The sequence below is a fragment of the Elgaria multicarinata genome, chromosome 7 (assembly GCF_023053635.1).
Source record: "Elgaria multicarinata webbii isolate HBS135686 ecotype San Diego chromosome 7, rElgMul1.1.pri, whole genome shotgun sequence".
Classification (NCBI taxonomy): Eukaryota; Metazoa; Chordata; class Lepidosauria; order Squamata; family Anguidae; genus Elgaria; species Elgaria multicarinata.
The window spans coordinates 41,406,872-41,424,319 of record NC_086177.1 but is presented as its reverse complement, the minus strand read 5'-3'; the positions used below and the strand labels follow the sequence as shown (position 1 = coordinate 41,424,319).

At 43.9% G+C, this 17,448-nt stretch overlaps 1 protein-coding gene across 4 annotated transcripts in view; it reads left to right on the top strand.

The window, feature by feature from the left end:
• Positions 1-1,518: 1,518 nt before the first annotated feature.
• NFATC1 (nuclear factor of activated T cells 1) overlaps positions 1,519-17,448 on the top strand; it is a 160,762-nt gene continuing 144,832 nt past the window's right edge. For 3 of the 4 annotated variants that reach the window (XM_063130469.1, XM_063130471.1, XM_063130472.1), the window contains exon 1: positions 16,364-16,467. In XM_063130469.1, the coding sequence (XP_062986539.1) occupies positions 16,365-16,467 (103 nt within the window). In that variant the 5' untranslated portion in view covers position 16,364. Of the gene's footprint in view, positions 1,682-16,363; positions 16,468-17,448 lie in introns of those variants that run through there. The other variant, XM_063130470.1, reaches the window with a different exon arrangement.

Sequence of the window (17,448 nt, the reverse complement as noted above, 5' to 3'; positions counted from 1 at the left end):
AAGGAACCCCCTAAGAAGTCCTTATCTACGATTCGGTCAGAAAGCGCTTGAGGTTTCAGCAGTACCATGCAATAGAACTGGCTTCCTTGCGTTCGCATTGGGTTGATCTGGAGCTACACAACGGGGCGTTGTGAAGATTTATTATTGGGCTTTTCTTCATGTGCCGGAGATCTTAACGGCCCCGATCTTCCTTTTGCCAACTCCAGAAAAGAAATTATGCTCTGCCTTAACACACGCACAAAGAGACAGAGGAAAGAAAAAGAAAGTGGGGATTGAATTAACAGAAGGCTTGAACGATACCAAAGTCTGGCGTGGCACTCCGGGCCTTCAGAAAAAGTTATTGCAACCTCTCTTGTCAAGTGCCACTGTGCGTTATTTGAAAAGGGTGGGGGGAGAGAAAGACGGCTGCTTAACAGAGGGAGGAGCTGCAATTTTAAAACTCCTGACCTCGCCGCTCCTGTGTTGCCTTTTTACAGCAGCATTGCCCAGATATTTACAGAATAACAACGTCAATAAATTCAGTTATCGAAGCTAACTCTTCGGAGTCTGTGAGTAATTTAGCAGAATGGGATTTTCCTTTCAGTTGCTTGCCAGTTGCTGCTCTTTTCCAAATTTCCACAGCGGGGGAAGCCTGAGGATTTTTATTTATTTATTTTTTTAAGCCTAATGATTTCAGCATGCGTACTTTTTGGTCTCCTCCTCCACCTCTTCATTGCCTCTTTCCCCCTCCCTTATGTATTTGCTGTTCACTAGTTTTATACTATACCCCCCCTCCGTTCCCCCCACTTGGGGACTAGAATGAGTTGGGTGGGTGCTCTGGATTGTAATAATAAGTGTCGTCGGTAGGCAAGATCTGCTTCTTCAGCAGAATCGCGCGCGCGCGTGTGTGTGTGTGTGTCCGCGTTCCTCTTGGACTTCTCTCTCCTCAAGCTTCCAGCGTTTTTCGCTGCTGGCTGCTTTGCAAGGCAGCTGAGAGTAGCTCGCAGGACCTGTGACATCACGGGCCTCTGGGCGGGGAGAGGGGCTGGGAGGGGGAAGGAGGGAGGGGGGTGTTTTCCAGCTTTAAAAAGGCAGCAGTCACTGAGCAGCCGTGCGTCAGAGAGAGACTTAGAGACTCTGCAAACTTTCCTGATCAAAATAAACCCCGGCCCTGAATAAGACACCAGAAGGAGGGAGGGAGAGTGTGTGTGAGTAACTTCCTAAGCGCTCTCTCTTCCTTCTCTTTGGAGCGGGATCTCTTGCGCCTGCACGACAACCCCTCCCCCCCTTTCTCTCTCCCCTCCCGGGTCCCACTCCAAGCTCATCTCAATGACGTCTCCTTGGGGACAGCTGCTTAAGATATAGCATTATTCCTTAATAAAAGCCAAACAACTCCCTCCCCGCGCGCCCCCTCCCCAAACCGGGTTTGGCTTTCCAATTTCGTTGACGACCGGGAAACACCAACGTCGGCTCCACCTCTAAGATACTTTCGAGACACGGGGTGCATTGCGGGAGGAGGAGGAGGAGGAGATCCCTCCTTTGCCTTCACCTCACTTTCTTTTTACTGAGCGGATGCCAAGCGGTGATCCTCTTAATCAAATCCTCTTTGCACCTCGAGATCCAGCCAAGTGGTGAAAGAGAAACTTTTGGTGCGTTTCCAGCCGTCTCAGCAACAGCAGCAGCATGAAATCAGCAGAGGAAGGTAAAGCCGCAATCTTGCTTATTCTTTCTCTTCCCCTCCCCGCTTCTCCCCCACCCGCCCCCGGGTAGATTTCCTTGCATTTGACATTTGCTCGTCCTGCTCCTTAAAGGCAGAGAGAGCCGCGCCAGGGGGAAACCCGGGAAGGCGCCGGGCTTTGAGTGCGCGCGCGTGTGTGCAAAGGCGGGACGGACCGGCTAGCCGGGTCTTGGCGCTGGCGGCTGTGATTGGGAGGAGGGAAGCGGTGTCCCCCTGGTGTTTCCCCAAAGCAGCCTTGAGGTTTGCCTGCTGCGACTTCTTGCCAATAGGTGTCTCCTCTTCCTCTCCGATCTCGGCCTTGGGCGCTAGAGATCCTAGAGTTCAACGCGGGGAAGAAAGAGAGGGAAAGACGCGCTTATCTCCTCCCTCCCTTCCCTTTTCTTTACTTTTTTTTTAAAGGGACACCCCGGGGTCCTTTGGGGTGGTTTAAGTATCTGCAGGGTGATGTGTGGGCAGGCGCCTTGCTTACGTTGGATGTGCAACAGAGCAGTGCTTATGGAAGCAGCCGGTGAATAGGAACCGGAGGGGTGGGGCAAGCTCATTCTGAAACCAAAGGAATCCCAGGACACAGTGGAGTTTCTCAGAGTGTGTGGCGGCCGCCGCGCGTTGTACGTGTCAATGTTTTACAGAGCTAACTGTGTGCACAAGCAATCCAGCCCATCACATTACTTCTAACCACTAAATGCTAACGTTCAATAGCGCAGACTGGATTATGATGAAATATCATTCAACCGAGAGAGGGAGAGAGAGAGAGAGAGAGACTTCTGACAGAGCACACCCTATAATTAAAACCGCTTGTAATGTTTACCCAAAAAAAGGGGGGGGGAGTTCTCAGATTTATTTGTTTTTAAAGTCAAGGAATCGCTTGAAACCTCAAAAACGATTCCAAGCCGTCCCTCTTCCAAAACGGTCTGTTTTATTTGTTGGTCGGGTTACCCTAAACATCACTTTTTTTTATCCCAGCCGGTGTTTCAGCGGATCCATTTATAAAGCAAGCTTTTCTGACGCAATGGTACTGCACTAAAGCAAAATGAACTTCTGTCACTAGAGTGGTTCCATACACTTCATTAATAGCGCAATCCAATGCAGGTTTAGACAGAAAAAAGTCCTATAACTCCCATTACTCCCCAGCCAGTACAAGAGAATAACTGATTTGGAAACTGCAACCCAATCCTTTGCATATTTACCTAAGTAAGTCCCATGGTGATCAATGGGGCTTACTCCCAAGTAAGTGTGCATAGGACTGTAACCTTAAGTTGTACTCATATTAAAGTCAACAGGTAAGATGTGCTCCTGTCCTTAACAAGTTGACAGATCAACAGGATAATGTTTGCAATATCAGTCAATCACAGTAACTATTTTAAAAGGGGGTCTAAGGCCAACAATGCTGATTTAAATATTACCATATTGAGATTATTCTTTCATACCATGCCATATTGAAAAAGTCAGTACTGTCTGATATAATAATATTGGAAAAGCATATATGTGTAATTATAACAATGCTAATATTATATGGCAATATTTGCATAGAAAGGTACATAAATGTTCACAGCACAAATTTTTTTTTAAAAGGGGATCACTGTTATTTTGATTATGTTTTCTTTTAATTTAAATGAGAGCCTGCTTTGGGCTGTAACTTAGATCTTACTTTAATAATGTCTCCATAAAAGGGCACAATCCTATGCATGTTTCGACTGGAAAAAGTCCTAGCATGGCTGGCTAGGGAATGCTGGGAGATTTAGGATTTTTTTTCTGCCTAAAGAAGCATAGGATTGCACCCTAAAACTGCTAGCAGGTGCAGTGAAATTTCTTCTTGTATAGGACTTAGTGTAGCTGTGTAAATTGTAACAATTCGTGCCTTAATTCTTCAAAAAAAGCTTCTGTTTTGAAAGACTCTTTGCTTTGATGGTTTATCAAATACTATATCATAATCCTAAAATTCACCTCCCTCATGGTTTTCACAGGTGAAATGTTGTGCTCAGAACATAATTGAGAGATGGCCAATGGTCCACTATCAGTGCAATCCTATATGTATTTACGCAGAAGTAAATCCCACTGAGTTCAGTGGGGTTAATACCATGTAAGTGGATATAGAATTGTTGCCTTAGGCTGAATTCCTAAGCATACTGTTCTAGGAGCAAGCACCATTGAAGATGATGGGAGTTACTTATGAGTAAACATGTATAGTATTGACCTATAAGGGTGCAATCTTATTATATGAGACAGAAAACAGTCCTACAACATCCAGCATTGTCTAAACATATGTAGGATTGCACCCTAGTCTCTTTTCATTGTCAGATGTACTGCTTCACAGAATCTATGTTTCCTGCATAGATATTTTCAAAATCTGGAATATTTTATCCATCATTAGACAGATTTATTCCTCAGAACAGTTCTTGGAAGAGCACTGTTAACTGTATCGGTTTAATCACTGTAAATCAGAAAACATTCAAATACCTCATCTTCAGATTACATTGCACTTTTAGTAACTTCCATCTCTTAGCACCTCAGTAATGGTGTGGGGGGCTTTTTTTTAACGCTTGAAAAAAGAAATGCAAATGCTTTAACTTCAGCAGTTTCATGAACCACTTGTAGTACGGCTCCAGGCCTTGAACACATGGAAGCCTAACCAAAATGCAGCACTTCCTCAAAAGACGTAAAGAGGCTAGAGGTCTGGGTGTGATATGGGCCGAGTGTGGGGTGGGCAAACAATTAGCCACAGCCATCTGTAAGGTGCAGAGGCGTGATCGGATGAGGAAGCAGGCCCGTGACTCCTAACTTCTTGGAAATAATTGGGGAGACTTTCTTACATCATTGGTATGGATAATTGATGGCAGGAGTCAATGAGAGCCCTCTTTTTTGTGTCTTTTGCTTCCCTTAGACCCCCCTTTAAAGGCTCTTTATGTCATTATGTGGCTTTATGTAGCCCTGTTCTACCCCCTTTCTCCTTTTATCTTCACACATACACACAGGGCAGAGTAAATACATCAGCTCTCTATTTTGTCTTAGGCCTTAGCTAGACCTAAGGTTCATCCTGGGATTGTCCTGGGGTCATCCCTGTTCATGTAAATGACACACAGGATATCCCGGGAGCAGCCAGGGACGACCCCAAGATAAACCTTAGGTCTAGCTAAGGCCTTAGTTAGACTTCGGCCACTTCACATCTGATCAGATAATTACTAATAAGGGGCTTTCATTTAGAAATCCATTGCGTGTGCATTCAGTCATAATCAGAGGCCTTTCCTCAGGTTCCCTCAAGACCTGTGGCCTTGGACAGCTCTCCCCAGGGAGTATTATCTAGCACAGACTTTTGATGACTTTTGAGCACGGGTGCAGAACCTGATTCAGCCTGAGGGCCGAATTGAAGCTCGGGGTGTGTGGGTGGGCACATTCCAGTGGTGGGTTAGACAAAAGGTGGCCTGGCCATCTGGGGTACCCTGAAGTGCCAGATTTGGCCTACAGGTGGACCGGATTTGGGCTCAGACCTGAGGTTTTGCTCTTGGGTGTGAGATGAATACCTTTTAATTTGCCCAAGCTTTTAAAGATGTTTTAGTGTTGGATTTTGTTTCAACCTAGCTATCACTGGCATATTCTGGATGCTGCTCTGACCTCTCACTTATTGGTTGATTTTATCATATTTTTGAAAACTATTCTGAGAGCCTGCAGACTGAAAATCAGGGTATACACATTTTTAAAACAACAACATTCATTGTATGTGAACATACTGCTAGAAAGCTGTGATTGTGTCCCTAGCACATGTATACCACAAGCCCTCCAAGCAGAAAGCCTGTCTGCATCTGCAGACTTAACTATCTTTATGCAGGTGTTACACCTTTTCCTATGCAAGTGATTTCCATGCAAAAAAAAAAGTGTGAAAGCAGCCTGAAAAAGTTATAATCTGGATTTTTGAAGCATGCTATGACAAAATTTAAAAAGAGCTGAGCTAAAACAAATTTAAGAAATAATTTGCAAGAGATAAATGAATGATTCTATTAATTGTTGTGTTCGGGTCATGCCACCTATTCATATTTGTAACTGAACTGATTTCTGTACTTAAAATTGTTAAGAAATTCTATTTTGGGGCAGCATCAACAATAATAGCAGAAATAATGCAAGTAAAAATAAATCTCTGCGTTTTCCTGAGCTTCAACTGTAATCAGGAAAAACTGCAAATTATTAGAATGTAAGCCTATGTGGCAGGGTGTTGCTGTTTTATTCTTTTATACAGTACCATGTACAGTACCATGTACACTGATGGTGCTACATAAATAAATAAATATGTTTGCTTGAAATAATTTCTGAATCATTAGTATTATGCATGCATTTGTTTATTAAAGAAAATGTCTGGTTAACAGACAACATATTTCTAGTTGCTTTCTGGAGTTATTTTCATAAGTTATAAATTGAGCAGTGTGTGTAGTGCAACTACAACAGTGGCAAAACCCATGTGAGCTATATGCAGTTTTATAAAAGTGCTTATTATATTCCCATCCCAGTCAAATTTCATTCGAGCATGTGGCATTATGGTGGTTTAAATTCACTGAGGGTTCTGGCCTCTGAGAAAGTTCAGAAAACACTCTGTTGTAAGTAGGCCACTTGATTATTTCTATACTGAATTAAATTGAGCTCTATACTACAGATAATATTCTGCTTTATCTCACTTCCTTTCACATGTTAGTTCGCCCCTTCCTTCCATTTTTGGAGGCAATAGTAGTATGGCATTATGTATACACTGGCATTTCCCCTAACCAGGGTTAGCTTTCAACCACAGCTTAGAGCCATGATTAAACTCAGTTTTCAAATTGTAGTTTGGGCTATGTGGTGAGAAGAGTTTTACCACTACCCCACATGCCTAGGTTTTTGAGCATCTGTGGCAACATTTTCTTCACCATGTACATGGATAATTTAATGCTATAGAATTTGTTAGACCTTAAGGTGCCACAAGGCTCTTGCTTGTTTTTGTTACAACAGACTAACAGACTGCCTCCTCTTGAAATGAGTAATAATACCAATGATCAGTTCCCCTTGTGGATATATACTCACCATTGTAAATTATCGCTTGGTATATGGCCATCTGTAGTCCCCTTTAGAAAGGCTGTACTACTTCTTGTGAACCATGAAGCTGATTTTAGCCATGGATGGTTGTTCACCAGGATCCCCTTGTATACTTAGTACTGCAAAATCTCTCTCATTCTCTCTCTCTCTCTCTCTCTCTCTCTCTCGCTCTGTGTGTGTGTGTAAAAAATACTTCTTAGGTTTGACAACTGACTGGTGGGTTGTGTTGAGCTTGACAGGTCATAAGCCGTGCAGGCCTTTTTCTCAGCTTCAGTGCATCTGAATCAGATAAACCTAGGAATATGTGAAAAGTGATCCATCCATTTGCATGTAAGCTAACATGTGTTTAAAGACTAACTTGGACTGGTCAGGAAAGAACAAAGACAGTCACTTTGAATGCAGTCAAAATGGCTGGATAAAGGCCAAATAGGAAGACAATCATTAAAATATTATACAAATTAGTCTCTCCACATTACGTAGGCAGCACCTAATTTCTGCCTGTCATGCAGCTGTTAAAGGCAGAAGTTCCCTGTCAGATTCCCTAATACAATAATTTTGACCCTTGACTTCAAATTTTTAGGTAATATTTGCTGCTGCAAAGTTTTATACATGATGCTGCAGGAGACTGGAATGTACAGCAAACAAATGTAATACTCTGTAGCTCTTATTATGTAGCTGATCTCAAAATGGCTACTCTGCCATTTATGGCTACTCTCCAGTTATCTGCTGGCATTCCCCAAGACTGCTTCTCTCCACGCACGAACTAACAGGAGACTTTGGTTGCTACTATCTTTTTCTCTCTTCCCTCCCCACCCCATTCTCTTTAGAAAAACATTGCTCTGTATCTAACAGGCTTTCTTATCCCTTTTGCCTCTTGATGGAGTCAAAGGCTATAGTGTTCAAAAACTTCTCTGTACTTTAGTGGTGCAAGAGTGTCCTTTGATCTGTCACTTTCCTAACCTGGTGCCCTCCCACAGCCATTGGCCATGCTGGCTGGGAATGATGGAAATAATTAGCTTCATCCCACATACCTGCTTCCCTCGGATTATCCCCATAGCACTAAGCTTTCGCCATTGTTGTTTTTGCTACTGGGCGACAGTGATCCTTTGCATACCAGGAAGTGAGTTACCAGGAAATGTAAAAAAATCATAAAAAATCAACGGATGACCCAATTCAATTCAAATTTGGTATGCTTAAAGCTCTCCCTAACATCTATTACTGTGCCAATTTTGGTGTCTTTATCTTTAAAGCGTACGCAGATGTAAGCATTTCTTTAAAATCCTGCTCCTGCACCCCAGCGGTGGCTCGGAAGATACGCTCAAAAAGTAGAGACTAAATACGGCAAATCTTTTGGCTTTATAGCACAATTAAGGCAGGATGCGTGGGAGTACTTCACAATCAAAGCAGATTATAAGGTGGAAAACTTCTGAGTCCTTTGCATGCAGTTCACAGTGATTGCACAATATAACGCTGGTGTGATAAAGCTCATAGTCCAATGCATCTGGAGAGAGCCAGGTTGTGGAAGGCCACTATAGGTATTTTACAAAGGTACATTTGCATTGTCACTTGGTTACCATTGGCTCAAGAACTTTAGTGCTCCGCAGCTCTCTTCTATTCTACTTATAAGCAGCTGCATCACTGGTTTAAACACAATAGGAGTTTGGGGTCATACGTTGCTCAGTCACATCTACATTTCCACACTTCTGCTTGATGTATACTGGTGTAATGAAATAGTATCTTTTAGGGTTTGCAAAACTTACTCTGTACAGCACCATGTACACTTATGGTGCTATATAAATAAATAAAAAATAATAATAATAACTATCATTTACAACTACTGATTGACTTTTTCCCTCCCAGCTTTGGTACTGAGATGAATTATTATTATTATTATTATTATTATTATTATTATTATTATTATTATTTAATTTATATACTGCCCCATAGCCGAAGTGGGGCGGTATATACCTGACATTCTAGCACAGTGGTAAGCACATGCAAAATCAGGTTCAATCTGTGGCACTTTCAGTTACAGCTGGGAATGACCCCTATCTGAAATCCTAGAGAGCTGCTGCCAGTCAGTGTTACAAATATTGAGCAAGATGCACCAATGACTCAGTACGAGGCAGCTTCTTGTGCTTCAAAATGGACACAAGCAAATATCAACTCTTTAGCTGGTCATTGTAACTATCCCTTGTAGTTGACATTTCTGTAGTGTTTGTAGGCATCTTTGGATTCTTGGAAATGCTAAGGTGTTCTGAAAATTACCTAGAATGCCTTGTGGTCTGCTTCTACAGTCCAAACACTATTGACAGTATTTCTTTTTCTATCTGACCACAGTAACGTTGGGTAGTTCTCAGTGCTTTGGAAGCAGATGCCACTGGAGAGCTTTTCTGCAACAATACAATGGCTGGGATCCAACAGTGTAATCACTGGCAGAACAGGTTGAAGCTCCCCCATATTTGCACTGGCAGGTTAGGGGATCCTCTGGAACAGATTTAGGGGCTGCAAGGGGGCAGAGAGGATGGGGAAGTCTCATTCCATGAGCAGATATCCACTTGCTCGACATGGGATATATAAGCCAGTAGCCTCTAAACCTGTAGAACTGGCATTTACTGACTCAGTTACTGGTTATTTCACATTGCAATGCTTCAGCACAGGTGCTATTGTTTAGTAGTACCTCTAACTCAGGGGTGTTGAACCTCTTTCAGCCCAAGGGTCAAATTCCATTTCAGAGAAGCTCGAGGGGGGAGGCAAAAGGGGGGTCAAAGGCAAAAGGAAGAGGGCCAAAATACCAGCATATTTAACTTAAAGTTCTTACTGCCAGTAAGTAAGCCTTAGGAGAAGCATTTCAACTTTTTAGAATTGGAGAAAAATGCACAAAAGACGGAAAACTACCAGCGATTGGTGGTTGCAGGGAAGGGAATGTGGCCTTCTGGGGAACCCCAGAGGGCTTGATTAAGACCACAGGAGGGCCAGATCTGGCCCCTGGGGCTGAGGTTCTGTGTCCCTGCTTTAACTGCTTGAAAGAATGAATGAATGCTGTTCCAGTAAAAACTCAACATCTGGGGCAACAATTGTCTTAATGGTTTTATCGTTGTTGCTGTGTTTGGGATGCAACTCAGTTTGGTAAGCGATTCATTGTAGAAATCAGCCCTGTTCTTTGGACTAGGCATTTTAGCTATGCCCTATATTTTAATTGCATTAGATTTTAGCCCACCTTTGGTTAAGGTTTTTCCTAAGTAGTTTATGTCTGATGTAGCAAATCTGCATTTTTCTTTATTCATTTTCAAGTTCCTTTCTTAACACTTGTCTAGAACTTGCTTGAGCCTTTCGTTGTTTTCATTATGATCCACAGTAGGTGGATACCACTTTAGATTCTCACATATGCAATGCCTGACATTGACATCAAGTATTGCATTTTGTGGAATCCACAATGGTGGCTGCCTGTTGTAGATCTTAATGAAAATGCAGCCTGCTTGGAAAGCACATTGGTGGGAAGGGACTGCACTGGGAAAGGGGGGGGGTAGCAATGGAGTAGGCAGTGCCAGGCATCAGTGGCACCATGCTAAGGGAGGCTAAAGCCTAGTGCCAGCTCTGACTTCCTTTCACTTTGGTTCCAATAATAATGACCAGAGAGTTCCAATAATAATAAACCGCCCAGAGAGCTTTGGTTATGGGGCGGTATATGAATGTAATTATTATTATTATTATTATTATTATTATTATTATTATTATTATTATTATTATTTCACCTTAAATGCTTTGTGGATCAGACTGCACCTGTGACCAAGGTTGCATATCTCCAAAGACTTCCTCTAGTACAGTTGATTGATACAACCAGTCCATAAATAAGATGTTTTAAAAATTGTCCGGTCATATAGCTGTGATGATCTTCCCTAAATATAGCTTTGGTATGTTTGAAAGCTAGAGGCCATGGCCACAATCCAACACAGAATTGAGTATGATTAAGCCCATTAATTTCAGTGGTTTAGGTGTAACTAGCTCTTGTTGGATTGTGGCTTTGGGCCTTCAAGATCTCTTATATAGGTGTGCTGCTTTTTGTAAGTCTGCTCTAGTTAAAGCAGGGATGGGGAGCTTTGGAAAGTCTGGGGGACATTTTAGCTCACCCCTTGCATGCCATATCTCCCCCTACCCCTGCATCATGGCGCCAGTTTTTTACTGGCGCCATGATGGAATGCCCTATGGAATGCCCAAAGGGTATGTTTCCCACTCCGGAGTTAAGGGTATCAGAGGGGTGATTGTGACCTTAGCTAGACCTAAGGCTTATCCCAGGATCATCCCGGGGTCATCCCTGTTCATGTAAATGACACACAGGATGTCCCAGGAGCAGGCAGGGGCGACCCTGGGGCGACCCCGGGATAAACCTTAGGTCTAGCTAAGGCCTGTGTTAGTAGTCAATGACCCAGTTGGTACATAATGGCAATTCCTGGATTGTTTAACTCAGGAACTGCTGTAGCCAAGTGGGAACGAGTGAGCGTGCTGCCTCCCACGCACTTGTCGCTTCTGCTTTCAATCAACAACCCCTGGTTTGTTGTTGGGTTAAATCTAGGTAGTTTAACCCTTAAACAACTGCAAACAGTTTACTCTTGGTTACTCTTCGGCCTGCTCAAATTTTTTTTTAAAATTACCTTGATGGTTCTGGATAGATGAGGCCAAAGACTTTAACATACCCTGGTGATTCAGCCTTGAAAACTTTGAACAAACAGCTGGGAGCAAAGAAGTAATCGAAAGCCAGCAAAGGCAGGGAAGGCTGGTATATTACACAATGTATCTGCAGTCTGTCTTCCCAGTTGGCTGTGCAGATGTGCCTCTTAAATCAATAACAACAACCTCTTTCACTCAAAGTCAGTTCTCTTTCTCTCTCACTCACGCACCGACACCCACGCACTGACACCCGCGCGCGCACACACACACACACACACACACACGCACGCACAGAGCCTTACCCTTGCCCAAAATGCAGAGCTCTCTGCTAGTTCGTTGTCAAGAAGGTTGGGAGCATATCTGTTTGGGACATTTGAAGCAACAGTGCTAAGGGCCAGTGGCCACCATCAGTTCAGTGTCAGATTCTGTAAATTGCCTGTGGGAAACCAGGAGCAGATGTTTGCCAGAGCAGTGTAAACTATAATAGAAAATGTGTAAGGCAATATAGCACTTTGTTATGGAAAGTAGGGGGAGGGGGAGAAGCATAATGGATCTCATGGAAAAAGTGGTATTTTCCTGGCACTCTGTGATAGACTTTTCAGCCATCAGCCTGGAAAATGGGAATCCCAGAGTCTATAGAGGAATACCATTTCCATAACTGCTTTTAACAACTATTCCTTTGAAATATAGCCTTGAAGATCTGGGAGCCCCACAGTCCTGGCTTCTGGGACGGTGAGGTCATTTGCATGTTGCAGACTTTAAAATTATTTGGCAAATGTAAAAGCACTATAGTTCCAAGAAGAGAATTAAAGCCTTGTTTATAACAAACTTTTTTTTTTAATAATCATAAAAACTCTGCAAAGTTATGGCTTCTTATGAAAGAACACCCCCCACCAAAAAAAAACCAACCAGTTTGGGTTGTAGTCTATAAGTCAGTTACTATGGAATAGCCCCACTAAACTACTTTTTCTTCTCTGGAATTACTCCAGAATAAGTGTACATGTACTGTGAGAGACCAGCACATGTGTAATGTGAAGACTTAATATAGTGCTTTGAATCATAGCATCTATCTCTCTTATTAAAATTCCCTTGTCTCATGTGTTGTTGTTTTTTATAACAGTTGGCACTAGTGGGTGCTGCAGCTAAGTAATATGTGGTAATAATAGTAAGTTCTAAGGCTACTCACCCTCCTCTCAAAAGACTAGAAATTCTTATGGAGGAAGGGGGAAACAGAATTCAAAGTAGTTGTATATTTAGCCTGATTCACAAAACCGTTGAGCTTTAAAGTACTTGTCTTTAAGCTATATTAGTAAATTTTTGAAACAAGTTGCTTCAGTTTTACTATCTTGTGAATTGTATAACCTAGTAGCCAATCATAAAACTTGTCATGCTATCATATTGACCACTTACATACCATTATTAGAGGTGTACACCAACCACAAGATTTTATTCTGACTCTGATTGGTCACTTTGAAAAACAGCCTGGTTCTGCTCAGACCAATTTAAAGGCTGTCCACTTTGACGTAAGTACTGAACCTGAGTCAATGGAATGGTCCCTTCAGAGGAAAGCCCACTTCCCTTTGGGAAGCACCAGAAATTGTTTGAACGGGCATGATTCGCCTCAGGCTTTGGCTGAATCCGATGTACATTCCTAGCCATTATTATATGGGCACTGTACAAACAGAGGTGCTGCTACAAATTGTTGGGACCAAGAACATTAATATTAACCACCTGGTGTATGTGGGGAACTTATTTGAGATTCCACAGTTGCAGGAGCTGGACTCAGTTCAGTTGACCTCAGTTGCAACACAACACAGCTTCCTGGTTGAGGAAGAAGTCTGACATTTCACAGCATATGAATATAACAATTCTCAGCCCTAGATAATTTCCCCTCCCTTTCACTTGGTTAGAATCATTTGTGGATCAGCTGCAAGCAACATCATTAGTACCATATTTATACAACCACACAGCTACAGAAAGATGTTTTTTTTGTGTGGTCTGGATCAGCTGTAGTTAGATACAATACATTCTCAAAATAATCAGCCCACACAAACTGGCAACTTTCATTCATCTTGAAGGCTTCATAATAGCCAAGAAGATACAAAAGTTTTCTGATCAGTTCGCTCTGGGAAATTGGAAACCTTTGGCAATTAGACTGTTGTCTGCCAGTGAAGTGAAATATACACCCTATGATTTCCTAGGTTCCCTGGTGGCTGTTCCATACTTTTCAGCCAATCTCCCCTCCCATTCCTCACCACTCCTTATCCCTCCAAAGATGTGTTGTTTATGGCATAAAGTGTAGATGTTTTTCATTTAATTGGAGGTTAGACTTATTTTTTTGCAGAAAAATTGGGGAAATTATTTTTTTTAAAAAGTGAGGGATGCAAGTCTTCTCATTTTTAAAAAAGGGCCACAACGGTAAGGTTAAGATGCCATAGTCAACTGGAACAAACCTAGTTCTTTGAAGATCCAAGCCATACTAAGGATTTTACAACCACATTTTAAAAAACGAATTCAGCCAATGCGTATTTTTAGTGTGCTGAACTTATCTTGTGAATGACAAAAAATAAAGAGAAGGGGGGGGTGGACAATAGGTGCAAGACAAATTAATTTACAAGCTGGTTTTCATATTTCCATAGTGTATTTCAAGCATATATAGTCTTTCCTGGGGGGAACTATTTATCATAAGTTAAGAGATCAATATACTCGTAAAAGTCCAGACCCCTCTTTCTTACTCCAGATTGAATTTTCTGGTTCAACAGTTCCATTCAGAGTTACTGTTCATAGTTGTTCTTTCCACATTTTGTTGAACACAACACAATCACTGCAAAGGCCAACGCAGGCTGGTGGCAATGCATAAAAACTGATCATGTGATTGACCCGGAGGCCAAAGGTACATCAAAAGAAACAAAAATGTATCATGAATGCTCAAATATCCAAGGACCAGTGGCTTATCACAAGCTTGTTTGGGGTATAGACAAGTACTGAACCATGTTGGTTGGGAATGTTGAGTTATAGTCAAAGACATTTTGAGGGCACCAGATAAGGGAAAGCTGAATTAGGTATTTACTACTGGAACTATCTCTAGCAGCATCACTACAACTGCAGCAGTTGCACTTCAGCAGTGGGAGTTTGGTATTAAGGTACTGCTGGAAAATACAGCACAGGTTTCAGTTATCCCCATGGATATCCTCATGGCTTTGAAGTTAAGAGTCGCTACTTTTCTTCTTAAAATAAATAACTATGTATTACTGTATATATGTACGGATGCTTTCTTTCGATGTATTTGTCATGGCCTTTGGCTTGATTGTTAATACACTTGTCTTTGAGACATTTGTACAGCAAGATTCCTGAAGTAGATCTGGAGTTCATGGATCTTCTCTCCCAGTTAAAGCATGCAGTGTAATTCTCACACATTTGTACTTTCCAAAACAGTGAGCCTTACACAGTGAGATTATTTATTTATTTATTTATTTATTGCATTTATATCCTGCCTTTTTTCTTCCTTAAGGAACCCAAGGTGGCGTACATAATCCTCTCCCTCTCTGTTTTATCCTCACAATAGCCACCCTGTGAGGTAGGTCGGGGTGAGAGTCTGTTACCGGCCCAAAGTCACCCGGTGAGCTTCCATGGCTGAGTGGAGACTAGAACCCAGATCTTGAGACTCCCTGTCCAACACTCTAGCCATTACACCACACTAGTTCTACTTTAGTCTTTCTACTATTCAATAATATTAATGGACTGTATCTTTTCAGTACAGCTGGGAACATAACTATGCCTGGATCCCCAGTAAAACTCTGACAAAGAGAAGGTAAATAAAGACAAAAGCTTTATTTGGAAGCACCCAGGGGATACATGTTGGTGCATTGCCAGTGTTTTGTACCCATACATGTTGGAATATGTGCCTGATTTTTCTTTTTTACTTGTTTTAAGGCACAATCCTATGTATGTTTAGATGGGATGGGGGGGATTCATGCACCTCCCAACATTCCCCAGCCAGCTATGTCGGCTGGGGAATGCTGGGAGCTGTAGGACTTTTTGTCCTGTCTAAGCATGCATAGGATTTTGCCCTCATTTTTTGTAAACTGCCCAGAGAGTTTTGTCTATTGGGTGGTATAGAAATGTATTAAAAGAAATGTTTCCCGCAGAGAATGAGCCGTGCATGATTGCTTAAAAACAAAAAACAAAAAAACAAGCACCGTGAGGCAGCTTTCAAGCCTCGTCAATTCGCGGGAAGCGAAATGAGCACCAAGCCGCCCGTACGCAATGGAGTTGGGGGCTGGCTGGCAGTCCATCAGACTTTGGCATTACTTGTGCAACCAACTTGAACGGGTTATGGAGAAGGCAGACCACGTTTCAACCTGACATCCCCAAGACGCAGGCGGAAGCCTGTCGGAGTGTCACTCCGACAGGTGGCCCAGCTAGGGGAGAGCCCCCCCCCCCCGGGCTGTAACTCGAGTGGCAGAGAGGGCTCGTTTCAAAATGAGGAACCGGAGAGAGGCGGGCGGGCAGAGCCGAGCAACTCGATTGTTGATGTTTCCGGGTGTAGATCAACAAAAGGGAGGGGGAGGATCCCGCAGGCCGGCAGCGAGCGAGAGATAAAGGCAGCCGCGAGCGGTGCTCGCCCCAGGGTCACGTTACACCGACCCAGGAGGGGCAGCGCGGCCGGCTCGACGTCCCAGGACCCACGGGCTGGAGAGCGAGCGAGCGAGCGTCTCGCCTCGGTCGCTTGCCTGAGGGGAAGCCAGCGCCAGCCGGGCCCTTGCGGCGAGGAGGGGGCCGAGCAAGTGTTGCTGGTCGCCCGCCGCCGTGCAACAGGTGCCTCGGGGGCTGCAGCCGCGGGAGTCCCCGCTGGGGCGGCTTTCCAGCCTCGCTGAAGAGGGAGGAGGTCCCTGGGACCGCGTCTGCGTCTCCCTAGAAAGCCATGACCGGCCTGGAGGAAGACCCCGAGTTCGACTTCGATTTCCTCTTCGAGTTTAACCAGAGCGACGAGGGGGCCAGTGGCGGCGGCGGCGGCGGCGGCAAAGGTTGGTGACGAGGCAGCGTCAGCAGCCAGCCGCCCTTAGGGGGACGGGGCGGAGGGTTAGGAGAGCGAGCGAGGGAGGGAGGTTAGCCAGCAGCAGCAGCAGCAGCAGCGGCGTTTATTTGCAGCGCGATAAATATAGCGGTTCCTCGGGGACGGGGGAAGAGCGGTCTCCACAATAGGCTGAGCCGAGGGAGGGGAGTGGGGAGCTGGAAGCGCCGCCCGGTGCCGGGATTACGAAGGTGTCGCTTTCCCTTCGCTCCCCCCCCCCCCCTCCAAGGACGGGTCAGTTCAGATCAAGCCAAGAGAGAGTTTGCCAGAGCGCGCTTGAGGCACCTTTGGGTTGCCGGATCAACGTGGCTCAGAAAGCGGTGGCGGCGCTTGTCTCTTCTTATCTCGTGTGAACCATTGCCTATGTTATTTAAACTTGTGTGGATGCTCTCCTCGCTACCACTCCGGAAATGTGGTTGGCTGGGATAGAACTGGTTAGAAGCCCTCTTTCATTGACGGACCTGTGTGCTATGTGGGGGAATGCGAGGGCCTGACAGGCAGGAGGGACAAATGAGCAAAAGGGAAGGGGGGCAGAGATAGGGCAGTCTGTTGTGTTCATTGTTTATTTATTACATTTATGTCCTGCCTTTTCCTCTTGCAAAGAACCCAAGGCAGCATACATAATCCTCCATTTTATCCTCACAACAACCCTGTGAGGTAGGTTAGGTTGAGTCAGTGATTGGGCCAAAGTCACCCAGGGCTCCATCACACCTATTTTTTTCCTCTGATTTGTCTCTGTGTTTTTTTACCTCCGTTTCATAAGCGTGTCAAGGGCTCCATCACACATGGTCCCTTCAGGGCTGGTGCCAGACTATTTTGCGCCCTAGGCAAGGCGAGCTACTTGCACACACACACACCCAAAATTGCCAGCTTCGATTCAGCTGTTCAAGAAGAGTTTCTGAACTATTATACTTCCCTTTTATTTATTTATTTA